Source organism: Furipterus horrens, unplaced genomic scaffold (assembly GCF_987537825.1).
Source record: "Furipterus horrens unplaced genomic scaffold, mFurHor1.1.pri manual_scaffold_10, whole genome shotgun sequence".
NCBI classification, from domain to species: Eukaryota; Metazoa; Chordata; class Mammalia; order Chiroptera; family Furipteridae; genus Furipterus; species Furipterus horrens.
The window spans coordinates 102,449,240-102,468,688 of NW_028327180.1; the positions used below are offsets into that span (position 1 = coordinate 102,449,240).

General features: G+C 62.4%; 1 protein-coding gene and 1 long non-coding RNA gene across 2 annotated transcripts; both read right to left on the reverse strand.

The window, feature by feature from the left end:
* Positions 1-10,395: 10,395 nt before the first annotated feature.
* On the reverse strand, positions 10,396-11,553 carry GPER1 (G protein-coupled estrogen receptor 1). The gene has a single exon (XM_090288703.1). The coding sequence runs from the start codon at positions 11,500-11,502 to the stop codon at positions 10,438-10,440; it is 1,065 nt and encodes a 354-aa protein (XP_090144829.1). The 5' UTR covers positions 11,503-11,553; the 3' UTR covers positions 10,396-10,437.
* Positions 11,554-11,674: 121 nt separating this feature from the next.
* Positions 11,675-14,086, reverse strand: LOC150001116 (uncharacterized). The gene is made up of 3 exons (XR_016513356.1): positions 13,805-14,086; positions 12,972-13,068; positions 11,675-11,736 (listed from the first exon to the last, which is right to left on the reverse strand). It is a non-coding gene; the product is annotated as an uncharacterized LOC150001116 (long non-coding RNA).
* Between the last annotated feature and the right edge of the window lie 5,363 nt (positions 14,087-19,449).

A 19,449-nucleotide genomic window follows, 5' to 3' on the forward strand; every position in this document is an offset into this window, starting at 1 on the left:
CGAGACAGCACGCACTGCGAGCTCCCTGCGAGGTCGCCCCCACACCCCGGCTGTTCGGGGGAAGCCCCGGAGCTGGCCGTCGGTGAGGCGCATGGACACCACGTCCGAGAGGCGCCACTAACAGTTGCCACCTGCTCAGGCAGGTCCGCAAGAAGCACCATGCAGGCTCTCAAATACCAAAGGCGCAGATTAGGCTGAGTATTTGCTCAGTCTTCTCAGAATTATTTTTGTAGTGATATGAAAAGATTTCCCAGGACGGAGCCTTCGCAGCTGAGAAAACAGTCGCTGCTTTGAAGCGGTTTTCCCAGGCACAGAGCTCGTCTCCTGCTGTTCACAGCGTAAACAGTGTCTGGTTTAACTGCCTTTCTCGCGGTCAGTTTCAGTGGCACGGGGTGGCCTTCCTCGGCTGCACGGTCCCCAGGGCGCCGCTCTGCAGTGAGCCCCGCCCGTTGGAGCCGCTGGGCCGGTGGGCGGCTGTCAGAACACCCGGCGTAGCGCCCACCGGCTCTTCCTTGTGCGCCGCCTGCATGCTGCCCTTGAAGGCCAAAAGTTGCAGTGGAGGTGGGCCCGGCTCGCTGCTGACCACCGGGAGCGGCCTGAGCAACGCTGCTGTCTTCATCTAGCATGGCGGCCACGCCGGGCCCGCCGTCACGGAGAATGAGGTCGCTGGGACAGCCGCCCCCCACCCCCGACCCCCAGCGTGGTTCCAGGGCAGGGGCTGCACTGTGCGGCTGCGGGGCCTCGGGCATGACCAAGAGTGAGGCAGGGGCCCGGCACAGGGCTCCGTGGGCAAGGGGCGCTCGGCAGAAGGCTTGGCAGTGACCCAAAAAGTGGGGCCTGAGACGGAGGTCTGCACACGAGCCAGTCGTGTGCCACGGGTGCATCCTGAGTCCAGTGCCTTGAGTACGGTGGACATTATTCCACAGTGCAGAGGGAGGGGCAGGGCTGGGGGAGCTGTTCAGGGGTGTCCTGGGGTCCCAGCTGTGTGGTCAGAGGAAGCCCTCCCCCACCCACCCCCATGTGTTTCCGTGCCAGGCAGGGGCAGGCCAAGCGAGGGCTGATGGCTGCAGACATGCTCTCTGCACACGCCTGCTGACCTCGCCTTAGCATCGCTGCACCCGGCTGCAGGCGCGGCCTGGGCAGCCGAGAGCCCCGTTGAATCCGGAGGCTCTGTCCCCAGGAGCAGGAGGGAAGCAGGCCTGGGGCGCAACTCTGTCACGGGGCTCGATTGCCCCACCGCCAGGTTCAGAGAAGGGCTGGGGCAGGTAGACGCCCAAGCCGGGCAGCCGGAGGGGGTGGCGTTGTGCAGTGCCTCCTCTCTGAGACGGCCAGCGGGTGACTCGTGCTGGCCGCACAGGGTGGTGTGTTGGAGCCGCTGTGACGGCCGGGTGGGACGGAGGTTTGTGTGGGCAGCACAGAAACTGAAGAGGGAGTTGCTGCATTTGTTAAGAGCTAGCCACCTTGTGAATTAGCCTTTGTTTGCATTTTTGCTCTAAAGACCAGTGGGTTCTTAGTGGCATTCTGGCTGCAGACTTAGAGCCCCCAGAAGCCTCCTGTCCCCTCACTCTGTGACCCGAGGTTGGATGATGCCTCTGTGCTCCAGCGTCACATCTGTGGAGCGGTGGTGACTACTGGGCCATCTTGGCGCCAGGAGGAGGACATGAGATCATGGCCCCAAGACGCTGTGCTCAGTGTGGGGCGGGCACTCGGGACTCCAGGAAGCAGTGAGTGTGGCCTGAGTTCCTGAACCTGGATTTCGTCCCAGGCGCTCAGCCCTGTCCCAGCCTCCTCCGCGGGCGTCTGGTGCAGGTCAGCATCGGGAACGGGGCTCCAGAAGGCGGCCCCTGTGCTGAAGCTCAGCCACGGGTATTCCCGGCTGCCGTGTCTCTGCGTGCTGTTTCCAGAAGTCGGGTTCCCCTTGATGTGCTGACTTCTGTCGTCCCCGTGTCAGCACAGGTGTGGCTTCCGCTTCCATCCGTCGCTGAGCTGCGAGAATCTCAGCCCGGAGACAGCCTACTGTGGTCCCGCAGGCTGCAGTGTCATCATTGCCCTGGCGGCTGACGGACGGTCAGGTGTGAGTGGAGTCGGTGACGTGGCCTCTGCTGGTGACTGTCCTGAGCAGCCAGCAGAGCTCTGAGGACCAGGCAGGGCTCGAGGGTCTCCCTTTGGCCTGCACGGTGTCTGCGCCTCCACACTGAGCCGGCCTGTGGCTCCCACAGTCAGGCTCGGGGACCCCGGTCATCCAAGACATGGATGACGCGTGGGGTGTGTGAGCCTGCATGTGCGTGAGCACGTATGTGAACATGTACTTGTGAACGAGTGTAATGTGTGCGAGCATGTGCACACATGTGAGTGCATGGACGTGCATTGAGATTGTGTGATGTGCGCGTTGTGAGCACATGTATGGATTGTGTGTGAGCCGTGTGGAATGTGTGTGAGCACGTGTGAATGAGCACAAGTGCATCGCACATGAGTGAGCATGTGTTCATGACAGCAGGCGTGAGTGCATGTGCACGTGTGTAATGTGTGAGCGAGCATATGTGTGGCCAAGCAGTGTGAATGCATGTGAGAGCGAGCGTGTGCGTAAGCGTGAATGCATGCATGCATGGCTAACCATGTGTGAATGCATGTGAGTGTGAGCACGTGGCTGTGCACGCGTGTGTGTTCTCACGCCCTCGCCCCCAGCAGCCTGGCACTCGGTGGTGTCCCCAGGCTGGAGCCTGCGCCCACCCCCCCTCACTGAGCGTGGCTCCTGACCCAGTGTCCACCCACCAGCACCGTGTCCTCGTGTCCGGGCCGAGCCTCAGCCAGGCTAAGAAGCAGTGTTGCTAGGCAGCTCTGTGTCCCAGGCCTGCTGGCGCTGACCCACCAGCCACCAACGCCTGTCCCCGTCTCCCTGTGACGTGGTTGCTGCCAGCGTGTCTGAGGAGGGAGCAGGCACCCACGAGGAGAGAGGAGGCTAGAGAGGCTCCTGCGTGCCCAGATTCGGTTCTCCGTGGCGGTGCCGTGCGGGAGGAGACCCACACGCACGCTCCCTGCCACAGCACCCCCTCTGTGCCTGCAGGCCCCGGCCGGGTTCCCAGCTGCCTGCCGTCTGTGCTCCTGCTGGGGGCCGCCTCCTGTGGGTGGGTCCCCAGTGCTACCGCCACCCACTCTGCTGCTGCAGCTGCTTCCCACTGCGCTCCAGACCAAGGCCCACGTAAAACTCTGCCTCCCACTAGAATGCTCGACAGTGGTCTCAAACCTTTTATTTTATTTTAAGATTTTATTCGTATACCCTTAGAAAGAGGAGAGGGAAGGAGAAAGAGAAGGAGAGAAACAGCAGTGTGTGGTTGCCTCTCACACGCCCCAACCAGGGACCTGGCCCGCTACCCAGGCCTGTGCCCTGACTGGGAATCGAACCAGCAACCCCTTGGATCAGGCCAGTGCTCAATCCACTGAGCCACCCCAGCCAGGGCTGGTCTCAGATCTCAATTGTCCGAAATCCAAGCTCGTGTTCTCCCTGGAGCGTTCTGTCCACAGCCTCCCCACAGCTCCCCTGCTCAGCAAAAGCCTGCAGTTATGTTTCTGTTGTCAGAACCCAGCTCACATAAAGTCAGCCGTTTCGGCCATTGTTAGGTGCGCAGTCCCGGGCCAGGAAGCACATTCACGCTGGTGGGCAACCATCACCACCGTCACTTTCAGAGCTTTCTCGTCATCTCAGACTGAACCTCTGTCCCCATGAGACACTCAACCCCACCCCTAGCCGCCGGTCCCCACCCTCTGCTTCCTGCCTGTGTGAATGTCAGTCCTCCAGGTCCTCACTGAGTGGGGTCACGCAGGGCGTGTCCTTCTGTCTTCACAGTTACTCGTGGCTGCCCTGTCTCCCTCACATCCCATAGCCTGTCTGTGAGGGGGTCCTCTGGGCCTCACACTGGCCCCAGAACCTGCCCCCTGTCATTGCTCCAATCCCAGTCCAGCCCCCCAAGTCCCCGCAGGCCTCTTCCCGGTCTCTGCTTCTGCCTCCCTGAAGTTTGTTCTTCGCACCACGACGGTCAGCATTTGGGGACAGTCACATCCTGTCCTGCAGTGTCCTCTGAGCAGTGTGCAGTGACGCTCCTGATTTCCTGTCAAGAGCTACAATTCAAATGTCGAGTTCCGGGAGCTCCTCTGCTGCTGTCGAGGGGACGCTGAGTTCTGCAGGGGTGTTTTCCGTGCCGATTGTTGTGGTCCTGACTTTTCTTCTTGGGCCTGTCACCATGGTGCATGGCCTCGTCAGACTTGGTTGTAAATGGATTTGAGGGGTTGTCTTCCAGCCCAGGGCGTGCACGGGGGCTGCCCTGGGAGAGAACTCTGTCCATCTTGTAGCCGCAAGGGAGGACCACCTGCGCTGTAACTGCTGAGGAACCGGAGCGGCCGGGGTGGTCGTTGTTTCTGGAAGGCTAGCGGCCGGCGGGGGTTTTCTTCTCTCCTGGGCAGTTTGCACTGTTGAGGCAGCAGAGGGAAATGCCGATTTGTTAGCCAAGGACGGGGTGCTCTGTGCAGGGCTGTCTTCGGGGAGTGACGCCCACGGTCTCGCTGTCGTGGCAGTGACTTCCCTGGGGGACCAGCCGTTCTCCTGTATTCCAGGGGACAGTGAGCGTGGGGCTGAGGTTGGAGGCCCAGCTAGCAAGGCCCACGTACCCAGGCTTCCTGCAGCGCCTCTCATGGGGCCACAGGGACTAAAACAGACTTGGGAAGTGGAGGGGGGCAGAAGGGGGGCAGGCTCCCTCCCAGCTGCACAGGCGGGGAACAGGGAGGAGGAGGCGTAGGATCTGTACGTGAGTCTTCCCTCCACACCAGTGGGTGCTCGCAGGCCTGGGAGGATGGGGTGCCTCCTTTTCTGGTAACGGCTGGACTCTTCCCAGGAGGCCCCGCAGCTGACTTTGTGCCATAAGCTGTAGATTGACTCCATCCGGCAGAAATCTCAGAATTGCGGTCAGGGTCAGAGTCCCCAGATGCGATCCCCGCCCCTGGACAGTGGCAGAGCTGCCATTGCCGCGGCGTGTGACAGCACAGACTACAGGCGTGTGCACGCCCGCTCACACACTCCGCTCAGTGGTGCGTGGGGCGCCCGAGCCTCTGACGGGGCTCTCCCAGGCCTGGTATTCCCGGAAGCCGGCGCTACCTGTCTCAGTGCGTCCAGGGCAGCGCTGCGGGGCCACACCAGGCTCTGGGGGACAGGCCCCCTCCGCCCCGTCTGCGGGCCTGCTGACCAGCCGTGGGCTGTGCCTGTGGTGAGAGGCGTTGCTCAGCGCGGCTGTGGCGTCTGATGGGAGGCCCCCTCCGCCCTCTGCCCCCTCCTCTGTTTCTACCTTAGCTGGGCTACCTGATGCCCTGCCTGCTGAAGAACTGGGATGGCGGGGAGCCGATTCTGTCTGCAGAGCACCGGTGATGGCCTCCGGGAGGTGCTCAGCGGACGGTTCTCAGTGGGTCGTTGGTGCTGGAAGAGACAACTTCCCTCCTTGGGTCGGCTGGTGACACAATCTAGAAGGTGCCGTGAGCCCTCAGCTGCCCTGGTGCCCGGCCCGGCCTGACATCTGTGCGCAAGTAATGCCTTGTTCCCAAAGTCCTAGTGGGGACGCTGGCGGAAGGGTCCCGGGACAGGACAGGGTCCCAAGAGTGAGTGAGGGGACAGCTCATCGCGTCCTCTGCCCCGAGCTGCTCCTGCTCGCCCCCTGGACACTCTGCCTGGGGGGCGGTGGCCCAGGGCCACTGTGGTGCGCTGTGGCCGGCGGGCGGGCAGCCTCGGGCCTTGGGCTCCCTCCGGTCCCAGGGCAGGGCTCAGTGAATCCCGCCGTCATTGTCACTCAAGTGCTTCTTTCAGCCTGTAGTTTGAGAGCACACGAGAAGACACCCCATGCCTAGTTCGCACTGGGGAAGAGAAGGCAGAGCTGGCGTTTCTGGGCAGCAGCGAGAAGAGGAAGCTGATGGGGAGATGCGCAGCAGTGTGAGGGCAGCTGCGGGGGCTCGGCTGCCGGCCGGGGGCGCGGCACACCGGTTGGCGGGAAAGACCCGAGCCCGTCGCCTGTGGCAGCCACTGCAGGGAAAGCGGCCCGGTGTTTCCTTTTCAAACCGCAGCTTTATTGAGGCGTACTTGCCATAAACTCATCCTTCTAGCATGTGTGCCTCAGTGGTTTTTAGTGTATTCCCAGTTATGTGACCATCACTACTTTCTAACTTTAGAGGGTTTTCTTAGCCCCAAAGAAACCCTGTGCCCACGAGCGGTCACTCCCATCCCCCAGCCCCGGTCCCTGGGGACCGCTGTCTGCTTTCTGTCTCCGACTCGCCTGCTCAGGACATTTGTGCAGACGGAATCCTGCAGGACGCAGTCCTTCCATGTCCGGCTTCCATTTGGCGTCACATTTCCCAGACTCCTCCGTATCACTCCTTCCCTTTCACATTGAAGAACGTTCCATTGTGTGTAGAGACCACACACCTCCTGGGGACATGGGGCTTGGTCCCGCCTGCTGCCTGTCACGAGCAACGCTGCTGTGAGCACCCATGTGGATGTGTCTGTTTGAATGCCTGTCCCCCTTCTCAGGGGTCGCACCTGGGCACAAAGTTGGCCTGCCACCGTCGGTGTGTGTGCGTGGGGCTTTGCCACCCGCACCCGGCCCCAGCAGTACTGGGCATGCCTTCTCTTGGGACAGTGGCGCTCCCGTCACCACAGTGCGGCGCTCCATCTTCAGAAGCCACCAAGGCGCTCTGTGGCCCAGAACACCCACCTGGCTCTTTTCTCCAGGGGCCAGCCATCCTGTGGGGGCCACAGACTGCAGTGTGTGCTGTATCTCTTCACCCCCTAACCTGGAACACCCGTCTGCCTTTGTCTTTTAGGACATCGGCATGTTGGCTGACAGTCTCAGCTCCCTGTCCCCACTCAGGGATTCCCAAGGTTTCCCCAGTTAGATTCAGGTTCTGTCCTGGATTAGGATGTGGAGGCTTGGTGCCCACGTCTGGCCTCCCCTTGGGGTCTCCTCTTGCGGCTCAGCCAGGGCTGCCCCAGCTTTGCAGGTGTCCCTCTGTCTCCAGGCCCGGGGGCGGGGGGGGGGGCTCTGTCCGGAGGCCTGCCTGTGCCCGCCTCGCGGTGGCCGTCGCCAGCCAGCACCGCATTCTGTGTGAGCCAGGACCCTCCCAGCCACTGCTCGTTCCTCAGTCCCGTGTTGTTGTGAAGAACGTGCCCGTAGGCTCCTCCGTCGCCATGGCCTCCTGGACCCCGTTTCTCAGCAGCTCTCCCCGGCGCCCGGATTGCCCCACACAGCCGCAGGGGGGCTGCAGGTTTCCGCGCGGCCCGAGTCCCGAGGCTCGTGCACCCCAGCCCCCGCGGCCGCGCCTCCCAGGAGCGCGGTGCTTCTCAAGGGCAGGTGTTCGGCAGCCGGGGCTGGACCTGGGGCTCGGCCCTCGTTGCCCTCTGAGCAGGCACGTGTGTGGTGATGCGCTGACACACTCACTGTGTGTGCGTATGCATGCTCATGCCTGGGGCACGCACATGCATGTGCATGCCACACTTCTGCACAGACTTGGGCTGTAGAAGTCTAGCATTTAAACCAATACCTACAGCTCCGCCCTCCCCGTCGGTGTTTGCATCTCCCACCCTCACCCAGGGACCTCCAGCTTCCGGAACATCACACGCTCACTGATGGCTTGGTTCATGATGCCGTGACACAGCGTGCAAGGGCCTCGCCTGCCCCAGAGACCCACTGGAAGGCCCGTTTGCCTCGCTCTCCCCGGCCCTCCCTCTGGACGGAAGGTCTGTGCACGGACCAGGGACGGCAGCCCGGGTCGGGGTGAGGCCTGCCCCCGCCCCATCATCACGGCGAGCCGCCGAGCACAGAGAGCACTGGGGTCGCAGGCGGTGCCGGTGCCGCGCTCCATGCCCCCGGCTCTGAACCCCCCAGCTGTGTGACTGGAAGCAGCACAGCAGCCAAAGCCTTGGTTTTATCTTGTGCTGTTCCTGCCAGAAACGACCGGAGCTTCCTCCGCTCTCGGGGCTTTGCAGGAGGCCCGGGTTTGGCTGAGCTGGGCAGGCCCAACGCGGAGCCCAGCCGGGCTTGTGACCCGAGCTGTGTGTCTCCCAGACGGGCGCTCTGGGGTGTCCAGGTGAAAAGGGGCCCAGAGGCCACCTGGGCCCACCGCTGGCTCGTTAGGAGTCCCTTGCCTTGAACTTGCCCTTCTCGTGACCCTGCACGTCGGTCAGCGGTCTGAAGGACCCCCTGGCAGTCCTGTCGTGCTCTGACAGGTCAGGAAGTAGCTCTCAGAGGTCAGAGGCAGCAGCTGCGTTCAGCCAGCTTGACCTCCGCCTGGGGCACTGTCAGCTGGACGATCTTGTGGTGAGGTGGTTTGGAAGCAGGGGTGGCTCATGAGGGCGAGAAAGACATGTTTGTCCTGCGTGGTCTCCGAGGTGGACACAGGACCGCCGGAGGGAAGCTTCCTCAACTGTGACCTGGAGACGGGCATGAACGTTGCAGCCAGCCACGGGGAGGGCTGTCTGGTGTCCCCAGAAGGCTCCTGCTGCGGCCCCTGTGTTGGGTCTGACGCACTGGGACCTGGACTGGCCCCTCTGCGCCCACAGCGCCTCATTTGCTTCCACCTGTTAGGTACCAGGAGTTGTAAGGGCTGAGGAGCACAGGACTTGGGTGTTGGAGCTGGTGCCGGGGCAGCGTCTGGCTATGTCGCTGTCCTTTCAGGTTCCCAGCAGCTGCAGACTCGCGGCATCTGAGGGACAGGGCAGCGTGGGCCTCATGGGCTGGCCTGTCAGATGGGTCAGAGACGGGGCCTAACCCTCCCCAGCCCGTCTGCCTCCCCAGCCCTCCCGCCAGAGCTAGAAGGTAAAGAGCATCTCCAGGCGTCTCCAGCAGCACTTTCCAAGCAGGACAAGAGCAGTGAACGCACTTGTGAGTCCCTCGGGTGCAGTTAGGTGCTTGGTGCGGGAGCTGCAGCCTGTGCCCGTGTTCGGTGGCAGACTTGGTGCCCAGCGCACACCCTGTGCGGTGGCCCCACCTGCTCTGGCAGGGTCCCTGCTGACAGCGGAGGGGCGGGACCGAGGGGAGGGGGGTTAGCAGCTTTCGGGGTTTAGGTGAGCAAACCTGCGGCCTCCAGAGGGTCTGAGAGGCAGAGGGGGAGATGCTTCCTGGGAAGTGCGGCCCCAGCTGGAGGAGGGCCGTCCTAGGGGGGCTGCCCCATGCTCCTGCTGGGCGGGGAGGGGCTATGCTTGCTGCTGGCAGCCCTGGGGAGGGCGTGAGCCACTGGAGACGCTGCCACACTCAGCGCACGTGTGCACTCGGGACACACGCTCGCTCTCTTGGAGATTTATGCTGACACTACGGCGACCGGCTCATCCCCGACGGGGAGCCCTGCCTGTGCAAAGGCCCTCGAGGGTCTTTCTGGGGCACTTCTGGGAGGTGGCCCCCAGCGACGTGGGAGGGGCAGGAGCCTACCCGACTCTCCGGTGGGGCAGGGCGTGCAGCCTGCTGCTCCGTGAGCGATCTCGGCCAGTGCGGACTCCACGGCTTGTGCAACAGGCAGAGCCTCGTAGAACAGCAAGAACACGCGGCACGTCCGAGCCTGAAGAGGAGGCAGCAGGTGCCAGGCCCCCAGCGATGCCGCTGTGACCGGGGGCTGCATCTGTGTTGGCCTCAGAGCTCCTACGCGAGGAGCCTGTGGCGCTGGGGGGCGTCTCTCCTTCGAGAGGAAGGCGCGAGTCTGCCGCTGGGACTCGGGGCCCCGTTGGGGAGCAACTTAGACTGGGGGAGGACCAGCCCCCCGCGCTGTATTGACAAGCTGGGTGTGGCCGGCAGCCGTTGGGTGTCACGCCTGCGCATTCTCACAAGAACTGCTGACGTGGTCACCACTGTTCCCACTGTCCCCCCGCGGCTACATCTTTCCGTGCCACCCTGAGCTGCCCCTCGGTGTCACTCCACACGCACGTGGGGCAGAGACTCTGTGAACGAACGCAGTGTTGTCCAGCTGGGCAGTGCGGAGGGCGGCGTGGCCCATCCCTGGGGGGGCGCCTTCCCAGCCCAGGGGGTGAGGGCGAGGCAGCCCCCGGGGAGCAGGGATGCTCAGTGCGCAGCAGGTTAGGACCCGCGGGCGTGGAGGCGGCCACAGCACGCAGTTCAGGCAGGTTCATGGCAGTTCTACCTGGAAACTAAGATCCTCCGTCCAAAGCGCCCCTTCCTTTGTGGTCAACGTCAGAAACGTCTCCCGTGAGAGGCAGGCTGTGCAGAGAGGTTGTGAGGGCCACCCAAGTTCCCAGGCCCCTGTCATTCTGTGACCTGCAGGCAGGAGCGTGGGTGGCCAGCGAGGGGACCGAGAGCCCGAGTGGGCCCTGCTCAGGCCTGGAGAGGCTGTGGCTCTGCCTGCCATCTGTGCCCCCCCCCCCCCCGGGGCTGTTGTGAGTCTGCCGGCACACCCTGCTGCCTACGCCACGCTGCCGAGCCTCACCTCGGGCTGCTCGGTGCTGTCTGGCACGGCGGCCTTCAGGGCAGCGTGGCAGAAGCGGCTCAGAGCCGACACGCTGGCCTTCTGTTCAACGTACAGCCTCAGTTTGTCTCTGAAGGTCTCCCCCAGGAAGCTGTAGACGAGGGGGTTCAGGCAGCTGTTGGAGAAGGCTGCCAGGTTAACAATGTGGCCGGTGAGCGGGTAGGCGTGGCGGAAGGACTGCCGGCAGGGCTCAGCGCCTGGCTGCGGCCGCCGCAGGAGGTGCACGCTGATGAAGACGTTCTCGGGCAGCCAGCAGACGAAGAAGACGAGGACCACGGCCACAATCATGCGCAGGGCCTTCTGCCTCCGCGGGCGCAGGCCCCGGTGCCTGTGAGCCTGCACCAGAGCCCGGGCGATGAGCGAGTAGCAGAGGCCGATGATGGCGAAGGGCACGATGAAGCCCAAGGTGACCTCCAGCCACTGGACCTCCCTGACGTCTGCAAAGCAGAAGCAGACGTCCCCGCTGTGCTGCAGGTGCACCACCGTGAAGGGCAGCAGCGTGGCAGAGACCGAGGCCAGCCAGATGAGACCGCAGCTCAGCCTGGCGTGCTGCTTGGTGCGGAAGGGGCCGCAGCGCAGTGCCCGGGCCAGGGCCAGGTAGCGGTCGAAGCTCATCCAGGTGAGGAAGAAGACGCTGCTGTACATGTTGATCTGCAGGAAGAGGGACATGAAGGTGCAGAGCGCGGCGATGTCGTAGTACTGCTCGTCCAGGTTGAACACCTCGATCAGGGAGTCGGCCACCAGGATGAGGTCGGCCGCGGCCAGGTTGATGAAGTACAGGTCGGGGACGGTCATCTTGTCCCGGAACCGGATGTTCACCACCAGGATCAGGATGTTGCCCACGAAGCCGATGGGGAAGAGGAAGACCGTGTAGAGGCAGGAGAGGAAGAGGCCGACGGCGTACTGCTGTGGCGCCGCCAGCTCGCCTGTCTGGTTCGCCGGCGCGTGGGACAGGCTGAGCGCTGCGGGGGTGCCGTTGTGGGGGCCAGGGCCCGTCTCCATGCTGAAGACAGCTGCTCGCACACTCACACGCCTGTCTGCACCACGCGTGGCCTTCTGAGCCTGCCGCGGGGCTCGCGGAGAACTGCTTCCAGCAGCGGCTCCATCTTCAGAGAGACGGGGGCTGGTCTGTGCAGCGAGCCGGACGGTAGCAGATCGCGGCAGGCGCCGAGCGGGGGACCCGGGGGTGCGTCCGCACCGAGCCGCCCCTGGCGCGCTCCGCCACGCTGCGGGCACCTGGGGGGGCAGAGGAGAGCGTGAGGCTTTGTTTCCCACGCGCTCTGCGGGGCTCTGGGGGGCCTCAGCGTCCCAGGGCGGCGCCCGCGTGCGCCAGGAGGGGCCACACTGGGGCTTTTATCGTCTTGGAGGGACAGCGGTCCATGAGCTGAGGCCGACAGTAGATGCGGAAACTGCACCTTCCTCCCCGAGGGCCCCCAGAGCCGCGGAGCCCCAGCTGCGGGCAGTCGCCTCACCCCGTGTCGAATAGCAGGCTTGTGAGGGAACACGATGTGGGGCTTGGGAATCTTAGGAAAACTACTGTCTGTCCAGAGAGGAAATAAAGTTTATCTCAGCAGCTGTCGGACAGAGGAACAGACGGGAAGGGAAAAACCCAGCGTTTCTGAAGGGCAGTGGGACACCTTGTAGCAATCAGAGCAGAATCTTGTCTCTGACAACAAAATGACGGAAGAGATCTAGCTTTTCGGCTAACCCTAGTACTAAGTTTGGATGCCGAAAATGAAACTTTTTTTCATAATACAGCATGAAAGACAGAAAATAATAAAAATTGTCATCATGTTAGGAAATACTGTTGAAGCTTTACTCAATGTTTTGACGAATTACTGTCAAGCCAAACACATTTCTGTGATTCTTCACTGTTCGTAGCCTAGACGCTTGGTAACCCAGACGGTGCGTGAGGAAGACTCCCTCCGGCTCGTGGCTGCCGAAACGGGGGCTTCTGGTCTTGGGTTACATTTCATGGAGAAACACCCCCCCCCCAAGTTCTCTGTGGTGTCAGCGGCGGGCCGGGGGGGCCCTGGGCAGCAAGGACGCGCTGCGGCCCACAGGATGTGCCCCCCCACCCCCCGGGGAGGCTCCGGCAGTTAAAGTGGGTTTTTCATTTGAGATTTTCATTTCACTCTGGGAGGCAATTAGTAACCATTTTTGAAGTGTTGCCAAACCAGGCTAGACATTTATCGACTATTGCGGGGAAATACTACTTTAAAAATAGAAAAAGCTTAACCGAGCCTGTGGTGTCAGTAGTTAATTTAACGTGCTCAGTACCCTTTGCTTAGCTGGGGTGGATAAATTTGATTTTCCTACAGTTTTTGTTTAAAGCGTCTGAATTTCACTTCTTTGTCAAATCTGCTCGGACTCTGTGCTCTCTTAAGTGTGGAAATCTGGCAAGTTGCAGCCTGCGTTTAGAGCAAAGCTCGTAGGGGAGTGGAGCCCACAGCGCCCACCTGGTCTCTTACCTGAAGCCCTTGGCTAGGCCGCGAGGGAAGACTCGGACTGAGTCCTGCCCGTGTTCACGTGTGGCTGGAGTCTCTGGTCCTTGGCAAACGGAGTGGTCTAATGAAAAGTCACAGGAATTTAGGATTAAATCTGCCGACACAGTGTCCTCGTGAAAACCGACCATGCACGTATGAATATAAAGGCCGGCATTAAACAGCTTGCTGCCACTTTGTTTCAAGCGTCCACTGCTTGTCCAGATCTAAAGAAGTAAGGCCACACGTGCCCTGGCCTGTACGGCTCTGCTGGGCGTCTTCCACAAACCGAAAGGTCACAGGTTTGATCCCCAGTCGGGGCACAGGCCTGGGTCGCGGGTTCGGTCCCCTGTGGAGGCAGCCAACCAATATTTCTCTCCCTCCCTTCCCCCCTCTCTAAAACCAAGAGGCATGTCCTCGGGAGAGGATTAAAGAAAAGAAAGAAAGAAAGAAAACCGCCTTTTCCTCAGATCCACGAGGCATATGCTTTGTAAAGGAGCACCGACCGCCTGCACTTGTGGGGACCGGTGGGCGTCCTCGTTGGAAGGGCTCGCAGCGCTGTGCTGTGCGTAAGGCAGGGCTGGGGCGTTGGGTCCTGGCTGGGCCACCACGGGGGTCTGCAGGCAGCGCGACAGGGGCCCCCCGCCAGGCCGCCCCTCCGGTTACACAGCACTGTAGAGCCGAGTTGGGGTTTTCCCGCATGCGCGCCTCTGCCCGAAGGTTGGGGCCTCGGTGCCCATCCCCAGCTGGGCCCAGTCTGCCCTGCCTGTGTCCAGCTGTAACCCCCCCTGAGGCAGAACCGGGAGCCAGGACACACTTACCTGCACTGAAGCCCCGCCCCAGCCTGGTGCTGTCTGAGCCTCCGGGGCTGTGCTCAGGGCGGGCTGGCCCCTCCTGGAGGCCTGCCTGTCATTGTCTCTGAGAGCAGGCAGGTCACTGCGGTGGCAGCTTTATAGGCCTCCCAGGGCCGCCCACTGCTCTGGATGGGGCCACCTCCCTGGGAGGCCTGCGTTAACCGTTTCTTTGCCAGCCTTTTTTCTCCCACTGTGGCAGTGAGCTCAGTCCCACTGAGCGTTTTAAGGAGGTTTAACTGCTTTCTTCACTTACTGAGATCATTTTTTTAAGTTTGAAGGGATTGTGAATGGATCTTGTTTATTCTTTAGGTAATAACCTATCATCATTTTTGAAACTTAATAAATATTCTTGTTTTAGCAACTGACTAGCCTTAAAACTAAACACCAGTCCCACCTGGGGCAGCTCAGTGGACCGGGCATCGGCCTGCAAAGCAGATCGTCCCCTGGCTCACTTCCCTGTCGGGCACAGGCCTGGGCTGCGGGCTGACCCTTGTCAGGCCGCGCACAAGAGGCAACCGATTGATGTCTCTCTCCCTCCTTTTCTCCCTCCCTTCCTCTCCTTCTAAAATTAGTCTTTAAAAGAAACCTAAACACTCAGTTTTCTCAGTTTGGAGAACAGCATGTGAGACTAGACACTTCGTAGACGTTCGCAGAAAGAAATTTAAACCCAAGAAATAGCAGGTCGTTCCCAGTGATTTAGGAATTAGAGTCACTTTTCTGCTCTCAATAGAAGCCATGCCCCAGCTCCCCCTCCCTTTGCCCAGAAGCCACCCGCACACACCTGCCTACCCTGTCCCATGGTGCCTGCACCTGCCGTGTGGTCGGGGTGGCCTTAGTCCCCGGTGCCCAGCGCACACCTACTGGTAGTCAGCATTGTAGCACCAGCCAGGAGGAGGGCCGGCCGAAGTGCCCAGGAGGGCCGATGTCCCCAGACGTCCCCGGACTTGCGTGGTTCGGGGATGCAGGGAGTGCAGGGCCCGCCTGCGCAGGCTGCTTGCGCCTTACACGGTTCCATAAACATTGCATTTTAATGACTCTCCTACATCCTTCTTGGTGTCTTTCTTCAGCTTTTTAGTCTGCTGAGACTGTGACACTGAATTCTGAGGTATCTGTTTGTTACTGAGTACCCATAAGGCAGGTTGCTTCGGAGTCAACACCCAGAGCTGGCTGTGTGCTTCCCGGGGATGGCCGCTCCCGGCTGGAGCCACTGCGGTGGCGGCTGGGGTGGGGCCGCCCGAGTGGGGCCACCAGCTTCCTGTTTCATGTGAGTGGACTGCAGATGAGGTGGGGCGAGCTGAACAAGAGTAACTTGCTGTCTCTCAGAGACGTTTCTCCCCAGGGGACTCTGTGTAATACATTCACTGAGGTTCAGGGTTCCCTCCAGCTTCAGCGTTGCGGCACGATGCTAGTGAGCCAGCCTCCTAAACACTGATGCCCAGGGCCCGCGCGGGCACGATCCAGGTCCAGGCGCTCTGGCCCACTGCAGACGCAGATGATTTCAGCGCCGGAACCACCATTTTGAAGGAAATGAGCCATGAGAAAGTCCAGCTTCCTCTTTAGTTAAATAAATAAATAAAACGCAGCCCAAACCTTGAAATAGCTGACACGTCACCTAAAAATAGCTGCTCGCTCCTAGCGCGCCCTGTCTGTCCCACCGTTGCCTGGGATCACTCCTGAGCGTTTGCCGCTGGATTCGCTTTGGGACGAGTCCTGGGGTTGACTCCCCAGCTTTGTGCCTGAGGCTTAGAAGTGGCTGAATTGGGGCTGCCGGGTCTCGGGAGCACTGGGCGGCTGCGCAGCCTGTCGGCTCTCACAGCGCCTTGACGCAGGGACCACAGAGGACCCAGCCCTGGGTAGGTCAGGGGTGCACGCCCTGGGAAGGTACCGTCCAGGTCCCCAGGCACATGTATGGGGGTGGTGTCCTGGAATGTTAGGGTGTAGTCCGGGTGGGCCCGGCACACATCGCCCTGGGGTGAGATGGCCAGCCAGGCCAGCCTAGCCCAGAGCAAGGGCGCACCTCGACAGACGGACTCCTGCGCCCGTCCTGGGCCACCAGCCTGCAGAGACCAGTGGCTGCCCACGGTCCCCACACAAGTGGCTGTGAAGCCAGGCCACCGTGGACCTCTCCCTTAAAAGCGAGTTTCCCATCTCAGTGCCGTCAGCCCCCTCGGAATGAACAGCGACCCTCTCCCAGCCTCAGCTGCGCCTCAGCTAAAATGTAAGAGGGGAGGGCATGTTTGCAAGGAAGGAAGACGACCTCCGTGAGGAAGACGAGCGAGGACGGATGAGCCTGTCGGCCATTCTCTCAAGCCCGGGCCTGGGGCTTCGCAGCTCAGAGACAACAGCCTGCGGGCTCGCCAAGGGTGCCGGCCACCTTCTCGCTACCCCCGACCCCGTCCACCTACAGAGCAGGGCATCACACGTGGGCCGCGATCCGCCAGAACTCTGGCCCCGGCTATGGGTGGGGCGTCCCCTCCCGAGGGCTGGGCCCCTCCTGAAGGCAGCAGGCAGCACTGCACCAGCTCGAAACCCCGGTCCCAGAGCTCCACGCCCTGCAAACCCCGCACTGAACCCGCCGCGGGGCCAAGGCCTCAGCGCGTGCTGTGGGGTGGCACCTGGACACCACGCGCTCAGATGGGTCTCGGTTCGTGGGCCATAAGGCTCGTAGGGGGCAGGGGGAGGGAAGGGAGTGTGTAGAAGAGGGGAGATGGAGACCCCAGCCAGAGCGCCTCGCCCCACAGTCCCAGTGACCCTGCGTGCTTGTTACGGCCGGCGGTACCCGGGACGACCTCCCCCGGTGTGTCCCGGAGCCGCACCTCTGGCTCTGGAAGACGCCAGTGCTTCGCGGAGCGTCAATGCCAGGCGCGTCCCCTCCACGTGGCCCTGTTCGTCCCAGTGAGCTTGGTGACTGTGTGTTCAGCCTGAGCACCTCCGTGTGGGGCTGCACCAGACTGCGGGCCTGGGCGAATTTCTTAGACCTCACAGTCACCAACACGCAGGTGACGCTGGTCTCACTGTCTTCGTCAGCTGGCCAGACCACCTGACCACCCGCCGTCCTTCCTGTCCAACACCTGCTACTTCAACGCGCAGGATGCGCAGCTGGGGACGCTCCTTGTGCTCCTGTTGCGGGACCCCTCGTCCTGCAGTGGCCTGGCTGCCCTGGGCGCCGTGCCCCTGCTGAGCACCGGGCCTGAGCATGAAACCGTGAAGGCTGCCCTGGGCTTCGGCGCTCACCCTGGAGCTGGCTTTCTCCCCCTGCGGGCTGTGACCACAGGTTGCCAGCGTGTCATCGGAAAGTAGCGAAAGTGAGTGGCCTTCCTTCCCGACGTGTAAGAGCCAAAGGGTGTGGCCATGTCCCCCAGTGGTGTGTTTGGAAGCATGTTGATCACATGTGCAGGCTGTCTGATTTCGTCGGGGGCTTTTCCTGTGGGACTGTGGGAGGTGACATGTCGCAGCGGGGAGTCCTCCCTGCACTTCTGGGCCAGGCTGCACTCAGCCCTCTCACCGCTGTGCGCAGGGAGCAGGTGGGACACCCTGTCTCCAGGGCTGGGGCTGGGCGTCTGGGCACGGTAGAGATCGGCTGTGGGTGGCCAGAAGGATCCTGGGCCGCGGGCACGAAGGGGAACCCTCTCTTCCCTGCAGGTGGCAACGTCTTCCTCTTCCTCACGGAGGCGGTTCCCGTGATCGGGTTCCCACGCTGCAGTCTTGGATCCCAGTGACACACGTGGCCTCTGAACTGGTTCTTCATGGGGGTAGTGTCTCAGCACCTCCCAGGCCAGCTCACTCCTCTGCCTGACGGCCATGTGAGGCCAGTCCTGTGTGCTGGCCTAACCGTGGCACGTGGGTGGCTCCCCGCTGCAGGCCTGGGGGTTCTGCGTGGCTCTCCTGCTCTGAGACGCTGTCGGTGGTGATGTTCCCCATCTGCCGCTGCTCACAGGGATGAGCGATGGCCCCGGACACTGGGTGACAGCAAAATGAAGACGAGTGACCGGGGCAGAGGAAGTGGCTGGCGGTGCTGCTTTCATTACGGCGAATTGGAAGGAAACTGTGTGAACATTGACAGCCGGTCAGGAAACAGCACCGGGCCGTCCATGTCTGGTCTCTGCAGCCGAGACATTTGTCCTCAGGGGCCGCCCAGCTTGTGGCCGGAGGCTCTGCCGTCTGAATTGTGTAGGCGTTGGCTATTGGCTGGTGGAGGGAGACATGCATGTCCGATGAATGGCTCGAGGGCAGCCTCTTGCCCATCCTGTGCCTTCTCCAGAGGCGAGGGACCTTCCTGCGGGGGAAGGGGGTTCACGTACGCCACATCTTCTCCCCACACCCCCTGTGCTGACAGGCCACCCTCCTGGGTCCACAGCAGGATGGGTGCTCTGCGGGCGCTCCTGGCCGTGCATGGGCTCCTGCACTACGGGGCCTCAGGCGCCCCTCCCCCCGCCCCACACAGTGGGCACCTGCGCAAGCGCCTGGCCGGCAGGGGATGGGGGAGGGCGGCGCTGGACGCCCCCACCAGCTGTGGCCGGAAGCTTGAAGTGCCACACCTCCTTAAGGGCTTCTCCCGCTTGGCGGCTGCGTCCCTTCTGAAATGAAGCCTGCCTTGCATGATGTGTGCACACGGCGGGGCTTCCTAAGCAGCGCCCACTGCCTGGGCCCCGACAGCACCACAGCCACAGGAGCTCCACAGTGGAGGTTACTCAGGCAGCGGGGACGGGCAGGAGGGGCCTCACAGGGGCGTGAGGACCTCTGGGGCTCATCGGCCCTGGGGTTGGGGAGCCTGAGGCTGGAGGGGCAGTGGGCTCCTGTCTGTCTCTCCGTCCGGGGTCCTCCCGGCTTCAGAAGATGAGTTGCCTTGTTATTGGGCCCCACGGCCCTCCGCCTCGCCCCGTACTGCGCACTGCAGAGGGGCCCAGCCTCAAGCCGGGCCCAGGAGCGAGCTCCGGCCCGTGGGGTAGGGGGTGCCTCTCGCTCCCTGGACAGCCTCTGGGTCTGACTGGGCGCGCCAGCTGGGGACAGCCCGCCGCAGGGAGCCCCCCAGTGGGAGAGGCGTGCACAGACCCGGCCAGTCGAGGGGCTGAGAGCCAGCACGTGCACCTCCAGGCCCTGCCCCCAACCCTGCACTCAGGCTGGTGACCACAGGCCTCGCATGGTTGCTGCAGGGACCCCTCAATGCGATGGAGCGGGCGGGCCAGGGAGACCAGGGTGCCGCCCGGGGGTGGGGGCGGTGAGAGAGAGTCCCGCGTGGATGGCGCCGGCTGCTGACACCTGCTGGTGTCGTGGGAGCTTCTGACGCGTGCCCAGGAGGCAGTGGCCTCCTCCTGCACTCTGGGGGCTCTGCTGCCCTCCACGCTCAGGCCGGGGCCTTCTCACCTGAGCTCTGGTCCAGCGCCGCGGCTCTGCCCCTGATGTGCCGGCTGGGAGACCCAGGAGCCCAGTGTAGAGCCACTGCAAACATCACCTCTTGCCCTTGCTAAGCAGAAATCCACCCCTGACCCCTGAGGTGCGGGACTCTTATGGCCAGCCTGTGCATCACACGCGTGCAGTTGTGTACATGTGTGAGCACGTGTGTGTGCACATGCAGGCGTGTGGATTTGGGGCTGATTCTGAAGAACACTCAC

Coding starts and splice junctions, on each gene's coding strand:
- GPER1 (XM_090288703.1), bottom strand. CDS start 11,502: ATGGAGACGGGCCCTGGCCCCCACAACGGCACCCCCGCAGCGCTCAGC.